The 18,595-nt window shown below is 35.6% G+C and overlaps 1 protein-coding gene and 1 long non-coding RNA gene across 4 annotated transcripts in view; one reads left to right on the top strand and one right to left on the bottom strand.

Annotated features, from left to right (window-relative positions):
- Positions 1-12,099: 12,099 nt before the first annotated feature.
- The window catches only part of LOC127856968 (uncharacterized), a 64,216-nt gene continuing 57,720 nt past the window's right edge, over positions 12,100-18,595 (top strand). For 2 of the 3 annotated variants that reach the window (XM_052393177.1, XM_052393179.1), the window contains exons 1-4: positions 12,100-12,256; positions 13,338-13,510; positions 14,301-14,409; positions 15,146-15,295. In XM_052393177.1, the coding sequence (XP_052249137.1) occupies positions 12,193-12,256; positions 13,338-13,510; positions 14,301-14,409; positions 15,146-15,295 (496 nt within the window). In that variant the 5' untranslated portion in view covers positions 12,100-12,192. Of the gene's footprint in view, positions 12,257-13,337; positions 13,511-14,300; positions 14,410-15,145; positions 15,296-15,962; positions 16,136-16,841; positions 17,122-17,385; positions 18,410-18,595 lie in introns of those variants that run through there. The other variant, XM_052393176.1, reaches the window with a different exon arrangement.
- LOC127856972 (uncharacterized) overlaps positions 15,900-18,595 on the bottom strand; it is a 57,963-nt gene continuing 55,267 nt past the window's right edge. Inside the window, exon 2 of the long non-coding RNA XR_008038270.1 lies at positions 15,900-15,950. This is a non-coding gene — a long non-coding RNA (uncharacterized LOC127856972). The remainder of the gene's footprint in view (positions 15,951-18,595) is intronic.

Consider the following 18,595-nt stretch of genomic DNA (forward strand, 5'->3'; position numbering starts at 1 on the left):
TTTTTCCATACCACACTTTTTGCAACTGTTCTTGTATGAATGTATATATAAATTTAAGCGGTTTAACAAACTTTACAAAGTAATAACGAATTAGGTAGTTCTTTAAGAAGTCACATATTTTCACGATCATGTATGCAGTTAAGTACGTCAAAACGTGGCTTTTTCACCACCGTTACATTCATCACCGTTACAAATTACCAATAACGGTGTGGACAAAGTCGTAACGGTGGTGAAATGAGTATATGAATTGTTTAATATTAGCCAACATAACATATAATTATAATGCAAATAAGATCACATATAAACGCATTCTCAGTAAGCAAGTGCATTTGGACCATGTTAAAATATAAAACATAAGTGTTATAGAACAGTTTTTTTTAACTATTTAACAATAAACTATAAGGTATTTCAAACATTTCTGCAAACATTTGTGAACAGCATTTATCAAACAAACATGTTAAGACAGTCTTGAAATAACCTACCCAGCAACAGAAAAATTGAATGCTGACATGTGCGTTACCAGGGGAATACATTAACAAAATTACTCATTTACATATATGTTTCTACACTTAATATCAAAATGTTACGTTATCCTGATAGAGTACACATCTGTGGACGTTTTCTTTTAATTTAAGCCATAATACAATGTTTTGATACTAAAATATGTGTCTTTCTTCAACAATCTAAAAAAATTATTTCTATCCTGAAAATCTGTTTATTACAAGATTCTAAGTTAAGAAAATATTCTGATAAATTATATTTTATAAACATTTTGAGTTTACATGAATAAAAGATTGACACATATTTCGAAATTATCTCACACAGAGATCAAATTGCATGGTCACTTATAGTTAAACCGATAACAATATACCATGGTAAAACGTAGCGGACATGTCATGAACTGCATTTTCATATTAAGAAATATATGATTTGATATTATATATCAAATATGACACATACGTGCATTTTAAGCGTTTCATATCAATACAATATCAGAATATAACATAACTTCATCATTCAACGACATTCATAAATAATCTTATTTTTGTTTGACACAAAATTTGTTTAAAATTGACACAGTTTCACGTTATGTATAAGAATATGTAGTCAATGAAAGCTTTGGACATACTCAATACCTATAAATCATCGTGCGATCGAAGTTATGAACATTATGATTGTTAGTGGTTCAGTTTAAATGACATGTTAACGTGTAATATACAATGGAAGTGTGTTGTTCTTAAATTTGAAATGTTCGTTACCAAACATCTATAAGATATCTTCACATGAAAACAATTATAATGACATAATCAACTATTAAAGTGTTCTAACACAAGTCAAACAGCTAAACTATTGAACTGGTAAATATTTTTAAACATTAAAGTAGATCTCTGTTACTTAAAGTAACGAACATGTCTACAGTAACAGTCATGTAATTGTTTTCACTGGTGGTCAAACATATCCTCCCCCAGTTTCATATCAGTGGGTAGAATTTGAAGCATCCGCTTTGATTTACCAACTGGCGTCTGTTTTGTGACTTTACATAGTATTTGATCGTGGTCAACCCAAATGATGTCCGGCCTATATGACCACTGAAAGGCCTTCTTCTTATGTTCAAAAAAGGAAATTTTCACAGTATTGTCCTCACCGTCAACATCCAATACCTTTCCAACATACCAGTTGTCAAGATATTTGGCTGCCACATAATCATTTTCTTTAACATTGACACGCTCAGTATTCTTATTACTGCTATTGCGTTCATCTTGCGTCTGCATAATCGACGTGTTAGTGTCTTCATTTATAGTGAACTCGTCCATCCATGTTTTACATGATGTTTCGGGATTTATACACTCTTGGCAATAACAACTTGTGTTACGAATTGCGATCATAGAGTTGCCTTTCCCTTTGACAGCATGTACTTTCATTGTACCTCGTACTGGTTTCAGTTTCAACTGTGAGAGTGCGTTAGCCTTCTCTTGACATTTTGCAGTGTCAACAAATACAAATTTCACATTGCTCATGGTGCAGAATTCTGACTGGGTCCATGCGTAAAAGTCATTCGAATCCTGAATACACACCTTTCCCGATTTTACAGCGATGTCTGCCATTCTTTTGACGGTTCCACCGAGACTATCACAGGGGCCTTTGCCGTGCCCGGCCTCCCAATAATTCCATGTTGCGCTAATCCTTTAAGTCATTTTATGGTTCGCAACTGCATTGCAGATGACTTTGATTCGATATTGGGAGGTAGGGCTATCTGTCCAATAGTGAATATGCTACATCTGTGGGTTCAATGATAACAGATCAGTGATCAACTTGTCGACAAAGGTAAGAACAGTTGAAGAATTATGAGACATTTTGTCAAAAATGTATACGAAACTCTTGTGTAGTAATTCACCTGTGTTAAATTTGGAATACACCATTATCGGATGTAATATAACACTCGTTTGGTTCCAGTAAGCTGACTGGATACCGACTCGCAGGCGCAATTTTCACTGAAATCCATGTGGTCGATGCAATGATTTTCAGGTAAGTTCTCTTTTAAAGTTTTCATCTGGCTGTATTGTGTTTTGATACTAGAAACGTGTTCTTCAAACTCACTGCTTTGCTTTGTAACATGCTCAACAACAAACTCTTTCTTTGTCATATCAGAGTTGACTATTTTCATTCCTGACTTCTTCTGTCCTTTAAACTCCGTTTGAACTCGTTTCCATTGACTTACTACAGTAATGGTATCTTCATGCACATTGTCTTCAATGCCCTTAATCAGCTCTGTTCTGTTCTCTAACATATTTTCTCCATTTGAAGGGGTATAGATATGTTGTCGCTTTACAGCCTTCCGAGTCAGTGACATTTTCTGATGCTTAGTGCATAAACATGTGTCTCTTGTTATGAGAGACGTGAGGATAATATGTCGCGGCCGAATCCTGCAAAACGAAGAGAGCGATAACTTGATTCTTGGGTTTTCGCTGATAAACTTTCGGGAAAGTGTTTTCAAATAATCTGTCAGAACCCTCTTCTGTATATGTGTACCTACTTTAGTCTTAACGGAGTCAGCATTTCCTGGCAATTTTCTCGAGTTTTCATCGCGCTCAAACAATGCAATAACTTTGTCTCTGTGCTTTGCAACTTCTCGTGTGCGTTTGTTGTTCGGTAGGTCAACACTCTTATTCGTTATCTTCGACAGAGTGTTTCTACACATTCCAGTTCTACCTGCAAATTTTCTAAGTGTCCTGTTTTTCTTAAGTACACTTCCAACAACTAGATTTTTCAGAAGCCTTTATGTTTTCAATGGTGCTTTCTTGGCCGATGACTTTATTTCATCACAAATTGCATTGGCAAAGATTAATTATTTTCTTACTGTTGTTTCTTGATCCGGGGTTAACTTGATTCCTTTCATGAGCTTTCGGGCTTTAGATCTTGGTGTTGTAGGGCTTCTACATGCTTTTCGTTTCTCTCTTTGCATTGTTCTAGCAGTACTTCTGTACTTTCTCTTTAAGTTATCATAGGTTTCCCTCAAATCTTTCAGTTGCTTCTTTGTCTTTTGCAGCTCTCTCGATACTCTTAATCTCGGTCTATTTGACATGCTTGGAAAGTTAATTCTAACCACCATTCTATTCTGACTTTCTGACTGACTTTCATAGCCACTTGTGCTCGGCTGTTAAACATTATTTGGTTCAATATCTTGTTCAATGATGTGCACTGCCACTTCTTTTTTCGCTGCTCTATACATCTTTAAGTAAGCTCTGTTTTTCTTATTACGAATAGATCTCTGGGCAGCTGACTGGTTGGCACATAGGTATTTCGACGTCTTTCACGTTCTTTTGCAAGGTAAGCAGCATTATTTTTGACGATGCTGCGAAGCAACTCGTCTAAGTTATCATACCATGAAAAAATTCTTCACAATGGCAACCTATGTAAAACACCGAGCCAGTCCGATTGAGATAGCTCGATTTTTCTAATCGGCATACCTCGCTGATATCATTTATAAAGGTATAGATAGCTCAGCTATAAATAGGACAGCATATTCTGGGAAGAGATTTTATAATAGTTTGAAAACGTTAATTTTAAAGCAGCTATATTCAATCCATTATATGTTTATAGATCAATGAAACAACTATGCATTTTCTGTATTGTATTTGACATTTGTCTTGATTCAGTAAATAAATTGCGAATTAAAACGTGTATAATTAACTTTCAACGCGATCAGAAGTGTAAAGAAAACGAATTATTTCGAACCTGCCATTTGTCAACGTTGTAGCGACTATGGTATATACCGTAAACAGCATAATAGCCGTATGACATCTGTGAAACTCGCTCTTATGCGTGCTTTCTCATTTTGCATATTTAATAAACTAAACAGAAATTACAGAGCCACATCAGTGCACATACTATGTTTGATAATTCATTCGTTTGTTGGATATTGTTTGCTGTTTTAAACACATATTAGGTCATATCGCGGAGATTTAGTTAACCTCAAGTGCTCTTACGACTATGTGCTCATACCTACTTGCGGGAATCATCATGAAATTATTGCCGTACTTAACGAACAAACATGCCTAAGCTTATTGAATTAGAGAAAAAAACAATAATCAAAAGAGAAAAATTATATGTTCATGCACATGGGCATGTAAAATCACGTCCGTACACATAGCATCATTAACTTAGGAAAGGAAACTACGAAATATAAAGTTTGGTGTGATATACATGTGAAATTAAAGAGCATGTAAGTTTTGAATTTATCTGCTGAAACGTAATGTTATAACCCACAAACGTTTTACTGTAACAGAACGTTTTTTTAAGATAAGTGGTACAGCAAATACCTGTCGAATATCTTTTTTTTAAGATATTTCTTGTTATATTTGATCGAGAATGTAACCGGCCTCCCAGTTTCGCTGAATGGATCAAGTTCCCCACGGGCACTACTTCCCCGTACCCCCAATTTTTTTTTCGTACCCTACATTTTTCGTACCCAATTTTTTTCGTACCCACTTTTTTTCGTACCCAAAGTTTTGCTCGTACCCAAATTTTGTTTCGTACCCAATTTTTTTCCTACCCAAATGTTTTTTCGAAACCAAATTTTTTTTCGTACCCAATTTTTTTTTGGCATAATTTTTGTTCCCAAAATGTTCGTACCCACATACACAATTGATGTAGATAAACTTAAAAAGATGCTTTTATATCAATCCTCTTCAAAAGCATCGTCACACCAGTACTGTCAGTACTTTGTTTCTTTATGTCTTTGTCTGTAAGCCTTCTGTATTTCGGCCCTTGATTTTGCTACAACTTCTACAATAGTTAATGCAAAAAATAATTTAAATAAGCCGTTAGCAAGTCATTGACAAGTACGTTACTTTAAATGACATGTCCGTAACCGTGTTGAATAAAAGTTTTACTATAAAGTATTACTTTGTGTTGTTGTAATTTTCTGAATAAATTGTTGACACATTCATAAGATGGTATTCTAATTATACAGTTGACATTTTTAATTTCAAAACATGCATACATGAAATATATTTGGGTCTTTGTCCGTAACGATGTTGAGGAATGTCAGCAACACATTCCAAACATTTGTTGCTATAGCAACACAATGCGATGGATTATTTTGTGCTCACACTATTTATATATACTAGACACAATATCCTGCCACTGGGTGAAGAAATGAAATCAATATCTTAAGAATTTTTTTAGTTGAACTTCAAAGTAAAAGTGGCACCTAATAAAATGAGTCGCGTTCTGAGAAAGCCAGACTTAATGCATGTGCGTAAAGTGTCGTACCAGATTAGCCTGTGCAGTCCTCACAGGCTTATCAGGGACGACACTTTTCGCTTAAACTAGATTTTAGGTAAAAAGGGACTTCCTTTAAACGAAAAATACCATACAAGCGGAAATTGTCGTCCCTGATTAGCCTGTACGGACTGCACAGGCTAATCTGGGACGACACTTTACGCACATGCATTTTTTCCCAATTTTCACAGAACAAGACACAAATATTCACCCAGAACAGGTAAGATTTTTAGCAAGGTACAATATGATTTCCTTGTGAACATGTCCAAATACACAAATATGGGTCCTACATGGGTCCTATATATATAAAAACAACACGTGCCCTATATGAGCCTTGTATAATCATTCCGATGTTCAAAAAATACTTTATATATTATGGGCCCCTTACAGAAACCGATTTCCAAAACAATGATATATGTTCTGAATCTGAAGGAATACGTTGAAGTGACCAAGTTTGGCTTTCATTTAACGGGGAGTGCGCAGGAAGTTAGTATGAGCTAGGCAAATGGCCCACTTTTGCCGATATTGCGGCCTGAAAACACTCAATAGAAGTTTAGTTCACAGTGCTTTTATGGCAAGCGGTTCGACGCACAATCCCAAGAAACTAGGTTTTTCATGAGAGCCTAGGTTCTCATTCTGAGAACTTATGATCCCAAATGAAATCTTGTGTTCTCATGAAAACTTAGGATATCCGAGAGAACGACAAGAAAAGCTGTCGAGAACCTTGGTTCTTGTGAAAACCTTGGATATCAAACGAGAACTTTTGTTCTCAGAATGAGAACATAGGTTCTCATGAAAACCCTAGTTTCTTGGGATTATGCGTCGAACCGCGCTGAAAACCGGGGTTCTGATATGATAAAAAAAAAAATTAGGTTCTCATGAGAACCTAAGTTCTATGTGTCTTTATGCGTCGTCTCGCCGAGAACATGGGTTCTCGAGCGTAAACTAAGGTTTTCAAATGAGAACATCGGTTCTCATGAACAACCTAGTTTCTTGGAATTATGCGTCGAACCGCTTTTTATATTCCAAACGAGCAAGTTTGTAGCAGGAATGATTTTTACATTACAGTCTTATATAATTTAGTATTAAATCTAGTCTTTACTATTTAGATTAACATTCTATTATCAGCCTTCTATTGTTATACATTATAGATCTTATTCTGCAATTGTTCCCAGTTATTTAACTAAGGTTGTCTTAGCCTGTGTACATGTTGAATCACTCATGCATTTTATTTAATACACAGGAGGGCTTTTTCACAACTAGAGTTAAACTTTACTATAAGCTATAAACCCTTTTAGTCTATATTGGATAATTTAAATATCTATTCAATGTATAGATTACTTTTGTATGGTCCCTCTAACATTAGGCAGTTGCTGCCTTTTTGTGCATGAGATTCCCATGCTTGTCTCTGCCAAAAGGGTATATAAGGCTTTAGATTTTTGAAATTGATGGCCGAGTTCAAGAGACACCCAAGGTAACTGTTACCTAAGTCGAGAACGGAGCCATCCCCTCCTATCTAAATAGTCAATTGTTTTCAATAATTAGAAAGCTAAATTCATTTAATTAGGACTTGTCAAATAAGTTTAGATTATTTCATTAAATTAAGTATTTAAAGTATTTATAAAACAGTGATTATGTTTAACTTGTGTTTATATGGAACAACAGAAAATCTAAATAAAAATGTGTCTTGCATGAAGGTGTTTTGGTTGATAACAGTATTTACGAAGGGAAACCGGTTACATTTTGGGGGCTCGTCCGGGCTCGTTACGGTTCATTTGCATTTAAACCCAATATGGCTCAAATTCGACTGATTGAACAAAGGCAAGATACATGGCCTAATCAGACTCAGTCTCACATAAAGCGATCAATGCGAAAGGCTAAAGAACCAGAAAAATTTGATGGTCAAAGTGCAGATTGGCGTGACTATATTGTGCATTTTGAGAATGTTGCACATTGGAACGATTGGGACAACTTAGAAAAAGCACAGCAGTTAATCATGAGTCTGAAGGGAAATGCTCAGAAATTGTTAAGTGATTTGCAACCTTCTCAGATAAACAATTACAGCTATTTGCTTGAGGTGTTGGGTCGTAGGTTTAGTCCAATAGAAAGAGAAACAGCATATAGGTGCGAGTTTCGAAACAGACGTCAAAAGAAAACTGAGTCTGCTGCAGATTTTGGCTATGCTCTGCAAAAGCTTTGCTTACAGGCCTATCCAACAGTTCACTCAGAAGCTAGAGAGATTTATGTTATTGATCAGTTCATAAACGGTCTGAATCGACCGGAGGTCCGTAGTCATGTTCAATACAGACACCCTATTACGATAGATACAGCAATTGCATTGGCCATCGAATTTGAGGCATTTGAGGGCTCCCAGCGTATTCTAAGAAAACCCAGATTTGATGATGAAATTCCTAGAGTAGAGTGTCATACAATCAATGAAACCAAATCTAGTGATATTACCCTCAATGAAAAAGCGGAATTGATTTCCAGGGAATTTCAAAATCCCTTAATGATTAGTATAATTTTAACAAAATAATGCATATTCAATAAAAATGTGTAACATTTAACCTCAGTGTGTGACCTTCGAGGACTGAATCTTACCTGCGACACCGCCAGATAAACTAAAACACGTGCACAAAGTTATTACAAAAAAACATTGATGCTTAGTGAAGTTATGTGTACAATATGAATAAATCATCAAATATTTGATCTTTGACCTCGATGTGTGACCATGACATTTAGGGTTATGGGTCTTGCTTGTGATTTATCCCCAGATTAATTAGAACAATTGAATGTTTTATGGCCGTTGCTCATATGCTATTGGAGATCCGGATATTGAAGATACAGCTCCGTGGACGTGTCCACACAGATATCGGAACAGTAATTATACGACGCTTTTGATATTTGACTTCATATTAAGTATCGCCACATTTTAGTTTAGAATGAGGACTTCGCAAAGCATGGTTAAATTGAAGAAAATTACAATTGCGAGAAAAAAGCAACGTTATGTTGGATTCAAAAGTGTGTCTTCGTTTCTCGAAGGTTTTTTACATAAGGTTTATGAAAAATATCTTATTATATGTTTTGGTCAGAAAATTTAAGCCGAGGCAGTTGCCTCGTCGTAGTTACGAGTCTGTTGATAGTGTAAACATTTACATTATGGTCTAAGTAGCCACTACTGTTGCCAATTGAATAAATATGGATAACACAGGCTTATCCAAATGATAACTTTTGGTTATTTGTCCGTATATGGATATGTTATCCAAGGTGGTTATCCTGTTGCATACAATTTCAAAGGCATTGGATATCTTTGTTCGATTGACAAAAATAGCCAAACAAAATAAACCATACTGAAAATATTATCTGGGTCCGATCAAGTCGGTTAAATACCCTGACAAGTTAATTCCTTTCTTTTTGAGATACTGTATTATTAAATCTCAGTATATCCATACATTTATCTATCCCAAATATTACCGTTGTGCAGAACAATACGTTTTCTTATACATACGTTTATATTTAATCGCCTTCAGTAATTATCATAAAACAACTTACTTGAAAATCTGTTGAGCCGTTGTTTCGTTCTCCTCCAACGACACAACCGCACCGACTGTCGTATTGTTCAACACGATTGAAAGCGTTGACGCTAACGTTGTTAACACAGAAGTAATGTCCGCACGGGACGTCGTGGTGGTATGTTGCACGTTGCTGAAGCAACATGGGAAATGTATGTTCCAGGGTGTTCCACTCGTTGTAACAGAACGCTCGTGGGAGTTCCGGGAAGAAGATATACATGAAGAGCAGCATCCAGCTGAACAGGTTCGTAGCTATCAGGGTGCCGTGTCCGACGCATAGAGCCAAAATAAATGAGCTGCGCACTCGCACATTATACGGACCATTTATCACGCCGAACGGGTTCAGTAAAAAAACACTGTATCTATTGTTCAAAGATACGAAGAATCTAGTTTATAGGAAAAGACGCGACATGCGAGTCTGTGACTGTTGGACGGTATAGTTGCCCATGACGCGACATGCGAGTCTGTGACTGTTGGACGGTATAGTTGCCCATGACGCGACATGCGAGTCTGTGACTGTTGGACGGTATAGTTGCCCATGGCGAATCGACTTTATTTTTTATTACAAAGAACGTTCATCAAATAAGCTGTGTGTTCGTCTAAGTTGTTCGCTGGAATAAAGCTTGAGTGAAAAAATGTAAACTTACAGTAGTGATTTCCAAATCTTTAAGAACAAGATCACCTAAAATAGTATATTTTTTCCATTAATGGCCCGGTGCCGTTCCGTGTTTAAGCCGACAACGCACGTATTCATTACCCCCGCCATAGGCGGAGGGATATTGTTTAGGAGTTGTCCGTCCTTCCGTCCGTCCGTCTTTCCGTCCTTCCGTCCGTCCGTCCGTCCGGCACTTTTGGAAGTGCTTAGGAGGATTTCATTGAAACTTGGTATGATTATATATATGGATTAGAGGATGATGCGCGCCAAATGGCATTGTACACCATCTTTTAATAACGGAGTTATGGCCCTTTGTATCTTGAAAAAATGCTTTTTGTGTGTGTCCAAAGCCATATCTTGGAAGTGCTTTGGCGGATTTCATTTAAACTTGGTATGAGTATAACAATGGATAAGAGGATGATGCACGTTGGCGTATTCATTATCCCCCGCCATAGGCGGAGGGATATTGTTTTGGAGTTGTCCGTCCTTCCGTCCGTCCGTGTTTCCGTCCTTCCGTCCGTCCGTCCGTCCGGCACTTTTGGAAGTGCTTAGGAGGATTTCATTGAAACTTGGTATGATTATATATATGGATAAGAGGATGATGCACGCCAAATGGCATTGTGCACCATTTGATAAAAACGGAGTTATGGCCCTTTGTATCATAAAAAAATGCTTTGTGTGTGTTTCCGGAGCCATATCTTGGAAGTGCTTAGACGGATTTCATTGAAACTTGGTATGAGTATAACAATGGATAAGAGGATGATGCACGTTGGCGTTGTCCATCCGTCCAGAAATATTTGTGTCCAGAAGTATATAAGCGGGAGATATCAATTCTACGAATTTGCTTGTTTTATTTATTTATTTATTATAGTCTCATAACTGTACACAGTATATAATCACATACATAACACGGTTTAAAATACAGTACAGTATTGCCAATCTAAAAAGATTTAGAAGAGACTTGTAATGTTAACATGACAAACTTATAAACACAATAAGATAACCAAGATACATAGACTATACTTTATATACACATTAATACAAATAAGATCTAAAGTATCCTTGTTAATCGGGTAATTAACATCTGCCTTAAGAAGGGATGTTGAAACACATTCTCAAAATGGGTGTAAAATAATGGAAAGCGTTTGATCAGATCTAAACACAATTTGATTAACAAGGGAATTTTAGGATGGAGCTTAAACAATTGCACTAGAAAATAATTGTCATATATGCACTAAAACATGTATCTAGGAATATAAAACTAAGACATGTCTTACATAAAATGTGTTGGTTTTTAAGTATTTACACTTATATTTATTACGCTACATATTGTTATTGTACAATACCAGTTTTCTTTTATTCAGCATGTTGAAGCAGGTTTGGGCACTATAAAAAGCTATGTCTGAATTAGATAATAAAAAACCTACTTTATCAGTATCAGATAAGGTTACAAAATGTGCATCTAATTCTTCTGCCTTTTGTAACAGATCATATCTAATAGTTTGAAATAGTGAACAATGTAACAACACATGCGTCTCATCTTCAATAGTATCTGGACAATGAAAACAGACTCTGCTCATCTGGCAAACCATTGTATCTTCCTAATTCAATACCTATTTGCGCGGTTCCACTGCGGAATTTGGCAATAGCTCCCCTGTATGACCTTTTTAAGACAGTGCTACAATAGCTTTCAGTTTCATAAGTTTGTTTGAACATTCTATATAATCTCAGTTTATTACGACAATTTCCATTTCTAGCAGATTCACAATTTACATCATTTAACCAATCTTGCTTAAAACTGTCTAATATTTTAGGTAGTACAGAAGCATAAATATCATGTTTTTGTATAGGTATATCAATATTACAAAACCTTTCCAAGTTATAATCTTTTAGCATTTTACAAACTTTAAAATTCCAATTCTAATATGTACTTCTTGCAACACTAATGCCCATACACATATCTTCCTATTCAATCTACTATGACTCATACAGCTAAATCTATACCACCTGGCTAGTACACTCCAACAATGGTAAGTTATAGGCTTCCAGCCAACATCTGTTTAGCTCTATTGTATTTTCAAAAAATGACCATGTAGATTCCACCCAAGGAAGATAAGGCATACTGTATATAAACCGCCAAGACTTGAACGAAAGCAGACTTGAACGAAAACGAAAAAGAACATGGATTTTAATTTGCGAATATCGATATGCAGAGTTATTTTGATCTATGGATTATGTTTTAATTGTACGTATAATATGTCTAATTAAATGCGCATCAATTATTATAAATAGATAAATAAACTGAACCTCGGTGAATCAAGCATTTGTATTTCATTACAAATCAGCTATTATAGTTTTGTGCTTTATTATATTCTTATTTACACATATTACCACGGACAACGATTGTATTTATTGTTGTCGACTATTCTAGATATATAATGGAGTAATGGAAATTAAGTTTTAACGCACTTAGACTGAGTAAAACAGTACTGTTTGAAACATCAATAATCATTCACGCTTTTTCGTCTACCATCATATTGAAATGTGATAAGACAGATAAAAGACAGTCAGACAATATACAGACTGATAATTTAATTATCATTTCTGTACATACACTTGTATATAAGATTAAAACAGGAATTCATATAATAAAATATAATAAAATATAGTTAAGCTAAAGGGTACACAATACAATGTACAAATCCACTAAATTCGAGTTACAGAAGACTATGTACAGATTAACCGTGATATAAAGATAATTAAAACATGTTAAAACGTACAGATAGATAGAAGTGTTAAAGTATCATAAATGTAAATGGTTTTTCTACGATGTAGTAAAATGTCATTGTAGACTTTGGTAATGCATTTAACGAAAGAATAATTAGACATTAAATGTTCTGAACTATCTAGCGATAAAAAACGGGTTAAAGATTCATTATATTAACAAATATATATGGAATATAGTTTGAATTGCATTAGCACATTTTCTAAATATGTATGGTAGCCAAAGTAAGTCCGTGGGAAGCAAGTTCGGGTACTCTGTTTATATGAGTCGCGTTCTAAAAAAACTGGGCATAATGCATGTGCGTAAAGTATCGTCCCAGATTAGCCGGTGTAGTCCACGCAGGCTAATCAGGGACGACACTTTCCGCCTAAATTGGATTTTTGCTAAGAAGATACTTTATTTAAAGGAAAAATGTCATAAAAGCGGAAAGTGTCGTCCCTGATTAGCCTGTGCTGACTACACAGGCTAATCTGGGACGATAAAAGACATTTGAAGACATTTTTTTAATTATTTAATCTCGACCGAGAAACATGCATTTCAGTAACGCATGCTGCCAGCTTGGACTACTTGCGGTCTACGTTGACGAACTACTTTTCTGACACGCGCCATCACGCGACAAACCCAAAGTACAAGCAACTCACAGCCACGTTTATCTACGACGAATTCATCAGATTTGGACTGGAAACAACGTATCAAAACTTTGACTTTGACGGGGTTCGTTCAGAAAATTATATCATCATACTGTTTACGCTCTATTTTTACAAATTTATTTTTTCAATTTTAATGAAAAATCAATAATGGCAAATTATAAATAGTTTTTGATCGTGTTAGGTTTCCATCAACATCTCCAAATCAAATAGCATCGGTTGATGGTCTTAACTTGTGTCATTCCCTTTTTATATACACAAATTCCCACTTAATTTAGCGAATTATGATCGAAAGTAGCACTAAGTCTTAAATACAAAAAATGTTAAGTGTCGGTACAGAACAAGGTCGGTCGTGCTGGTGGAAAAAAAGAACGTTTAACATGTTATTAAGTTGCATGTAATTAGTACCTTGATCTGTTCAATATAAACTGACATTCGAAGAGTGTTTAAGTCAAATGATAAACACACTGGTAGCTTCCCTGTCATTATTTTCATATCACACTAACGTTTTCAAGAATAGAAAGCTGAGCGACCGTTTAACAACGTTGAATGTGTGTACAGTGTTGCAATTCTTTTTTCGTACATAAACACATTTATGCCTATTGGACTCTCCCATCCTTCTAAGTTGGATCAATTAATTTCCAAAATTAGGGATGTCTAGTAAATTTCTTTTTATATTTTGAATATTTCTTACAGAAATTCCTTTAAGCAAACAGCGCAGACCATGATGAGACGCCGCATCATACGCCGTCTCATCTTGGTCTACCCTGTTTGCAAAATCCTTTTTTCTAGACGCAAGGCATAAATGGGTTATGCATTGCAGCTGTCGAATGTGTTGCCTATTTTCACATTCACAGGTCGATTTTGCAAACGTCATTGGAGTGTTAAAGGGGGACAATTTTGGTACTTACGATGACCATATTATCGGAGTCGGTGCACACTACGACACAGTTAAGCTCACCAAGGGTAAGCTTCCAACGCGTGCGTTCATTTTGAGCAAAAGAAAACAAAAACAACAACAAATAATTGTGCGCAGAATATAAAATGTCCGTCAAAGTTTTGGTCGTCACAAACTAAAAGACGTTTTTGTTTTGTAAGAAAACTAATATAGTAAGCTTTAGGGTTTTTTCTCTCCATTTATATTGATATTCTTTTGTTACGTCGTGATAATTTCAGATTACGTAAGATATTCCAAACAGAAAGAATACATTAGATTCCAACAACGATATAATGCTCATGACCAAAAATAGTAAAACATGTCGTTTAATTGATTGATAACGATCAATGTTATAATATTAAGGAAATTGTTGTAACATCTGTTATATGAAACATAAGCGAAAACAACTATACAATTATTAATAATACAATATGGCGGATAAGATCTTATGCAGAATTGCCGGTGGAAGCATGACTGTAATATCCGTCGCTCCAGATCAATAAGAAGTACGCAAAAGCCCGGTGTTCCAATCCTGGTTAAGGCAAAATATTATTGTAGATTTGTCTTCGTGAAATGTTTATTTTAGATTTTCCAATATAACATTTTAGTAAATGCAATGATATCATTTCGAAAATACGGACATATGTGAACAAGCCCCAATAACTTCTGAGAAAATAAAATGCTTACATTTATATGATATTTGCCAATGGAACTATATTTGAATTCAGGTTTTTGGGCCCATGTTTTGTTTCTCGGCTGCTCTAGGTGTTGACGACAACGGCTCCGGAAGTGCAGCCCTCCTGGAAGTGGTTCGACAGTTGACGTCTCTGAAATCCAAAAGGAAACATACGGTCATATTTATAGCGTTCGACCGCGAGGAATATGAAAATGCACATTTCGATGGAAAATCGTATGGTATGTAACAAGTGTGTGTGTGGGGGGGGGGGGGGGGAGGGCGTCCCGATCAATTATATTTTGATTAAATAGATTAATTACTATATATTATTTTTTTATTAAATATATATAATCGAAAACAAGGTGTAGTCTTATTATTTGAGAACCAGAAAACAATGGTAATAAGGTTGTTCCTGATACGACAGTGTTTGGTTGTATTAATTTTGCAAAATTCGTGGTGAATTCATTAGTTATCTTAGAAATGATATTTTTGAGGCATGTGTTTCACTTTTTTTTTTTTAATGACGCTCATTAAAACAAATTTATCGTCATTTCGTTTAGAACTTAAAAATTCTTATAACTATTTTTTTAAGAGTTGTTTATTCCGGAAATTACCACTTGAATCGCGAATTATTTGTACACGTTTGTTTGCTATTCAATATTTACAGAATCAAGTTCGAAGTTATGTAAATAATTTTACTTCTATGTTTATGGTCTGTTAGATCAATTATCAATATTTTTGCATAATGTAACAATTAAAATGTGCATATAAAAGTTGACAGACATTCCAAACAATGTTTGACAAAAACAACAACAACATTTTATATTTATTTTCACCATTGACACTTTTGCCCTTTAACAGTTTTGAATTTTAACACACGCGAACACATATAACCTATGCTCATAGGTGCACTAGGAAGTAAAAACGGGATCTCACAGTGGCTGTTACCATGGATTCAAAAGAACTACCCACAAACCGTTGGAACATTTAGTCCCTACGGAATCATCGTCCTTGACACCATCATGGACTATAACAACACTGCGATGTCGCAGAACATCCCGCCAGACAGCCTAGAAATGGTAATAGGACTTTAATAATAATGGTATAAAACAATATATGAGCCGTGCTCTGTGAAAAGGGGTTTAATGCATGTGCGTAAAGTGTCGTCCCAGATTAGCCTGTGCAATCTTCACGGGCTAATTAGGGGCGAATCTTTCCGCGTAAATTAGATTTTTGCTTAGTACGAACGAAACATATCATAAAAGCGGAAACTGTCGTCCCTGATTAGCTTGTGCGGACTGCACAGGCTAATCTGGGACGACACTCTATGCAGATGCATTAACCCCTCCCCCTTTTCTCAGAGCACGGCCCATATATATATATGAATTATAAGAATGCGGTAACTCACAAGTCTTAGCCCTTTTTTCAATTTAAATTTCGGTCAGTATACTGGCTAGAAGACAGGCAATTGTAATATGTGAACCCTTTCGTTGTTTTTGAGATATACTTAACACGCTCTCTTTGTATTGACATTTCGTCAGATATCATCAGAAGCTGTCGTTTCAAGTCAGTAAGCGATATTATGTATAAATCTTTCACTTAAAACAATGAATAAACCAACAGACTAACAAATATCGCTCCATTTTCTGTCGATCCAATGATGTTTTTCACATGATTTTAAGCATATTGAACATCGATTGAATTATGCAACCATTTTCTAGTATTCACAACTGATATATAAAGGAGTGATTGCCCACTAGCAAATAAGCCTTTGGTCTATTTTAGTTTAAGAAGCTCTTTCCTGACGTTGTTAAGAACGTCCAGTCCGACAACCTGCAAGGAGATTTCCTCGCGACCATATTTCGGACCCAAAATGACAGCCGTCTCGCCAACGAATTTCATCAACAGTGGGGCAAAATGGGGCGAGCAGACTACGAAATAGAGATGTTTGGCTTGGCTCCAGACGTAACAGATGATGATTTGAATAAAATTGCCAAATTGTTCAGCAGTCACCACATCAACTTTTGGGCAAACAATATTCCGGCAATATTTGTGTCTGATTCCGGTAATTTACGCATTTTCCCTATTATATCAACATAATTTCTTTTCTTTTTATATCGACGTTGTTTTTTACGAAATAAAAAAATAAATATTCCATATCAATGAAATGGCTCGATACAGGCGCTTTGATGTTTTGAGAAACACAACGTGCAGTAGCTTACCATGGTGTTGCAAACGGCGATAATGTATACAACACCAGTATATGTGAGACAGTTAAACAACATCGTTTAGTAACATGAGTTGTACATTGTTTTGTTCGTTTAATCAGCTAACCTCCGCGGCAATATGCAGGCCTGTTATCACCACGCCTGCGACAATCTGGAAATGTTGCTTAACGACGGTAACTTGAACTTCCTCGCCAAAACCTCGGACACCATTGCGGCCACCGTGGACAAACTCTCGTCTGGCGCGGACAAACTCTCGTCTGGCGCCCCAGGGGTAGGAAAGACAGTTCTCACGTTGATGACAGCATCGTCTATCTGTGTATTTCTTATACAGACGGCATCAAGGTTGTAAATAGTGGAACAAGCAACAGCGACGTTTACGTTTACACTTATCGAACGTGTTTTAAATCAACGGACATCTGTGCCTTAAATATTTTTGCGTATTTGTAACGTGTAATTAGCAACTGCAATCATTAACTAATAAGCGACCATTTATACGCCCCACACTGTTATTAACAATTCCCTATTTGATACATGTGTTAATTTGTGTACCACACTGTATTATGTATTATGTTTATTGCTGATCTTCCTGTATTTGCGCGTTGATGATCTGAAATATTAACTTCATGATGCTATATTCTTCAATCTTTTTTAAAAAGAAAGAATGTAGTTGACACTTGTTCGTAGTTTCATTTCATCGTTCCTCAAAAAGTTGTAACTCTGTTTCTCTGGTCTCTTTCCTACCATTGAGTAATTAAATGGTAATTAAATTGAATGCGTTTTAATTCCCTTTTATTATTGTTTAATTTGAGTTGCAATGATATGAGGTTAAATTTTATTTACACTTATATTTATCATGAATATTACTGGGCCAAGTGTGAGGTTGAGCGTTCTAAAACCGGTTTTAACCCCCAATGCTTTGCATTGACCGTTCCAAGGCGGTGACCCCAGCTTTATTCTTATATAAATATGTGTTTATGTGGTTTGGTATTGTGCTGTTTTGTACTGTTTTGGCAATTGGTCACTTGCCTTAAATAAAGGACCAACTTATTGTATATAATGAGAATGAAATACTGTTCCAGCAGCTGGAGTTTTTCTTCTTTATATTAATATATACTCTGAACTGATTGTGCGCGTTTTTATATATTTCTTCACTATTGGAAAGAAGTATTACATTACACAAGGTGAATCGTTATCGCCATTTTTGTTTTCGATGTACTTAAATGATATTGAGGAACATTTTATGCTTAATAAGTTTGAAGGAGTTAATCTTGGTATGCTAAAATTGTTTTTATTGTTATATGCTGATGACAT

This window comes from Dreissena polymorpha, chromosome 14 (assembly GCF_020536995.1).
Source record: "Dreissena polymorpha isolate Duluth1 chromosome 14, UMN_Dpol_1.0, whole genome shotgun sequence".
Lineage (NCBI taxonomy): Eukaryota > Metazoa > Mollusca > Bivalvia > Myida > Dreissenidae > Dreissena > Dreissena polymorpha.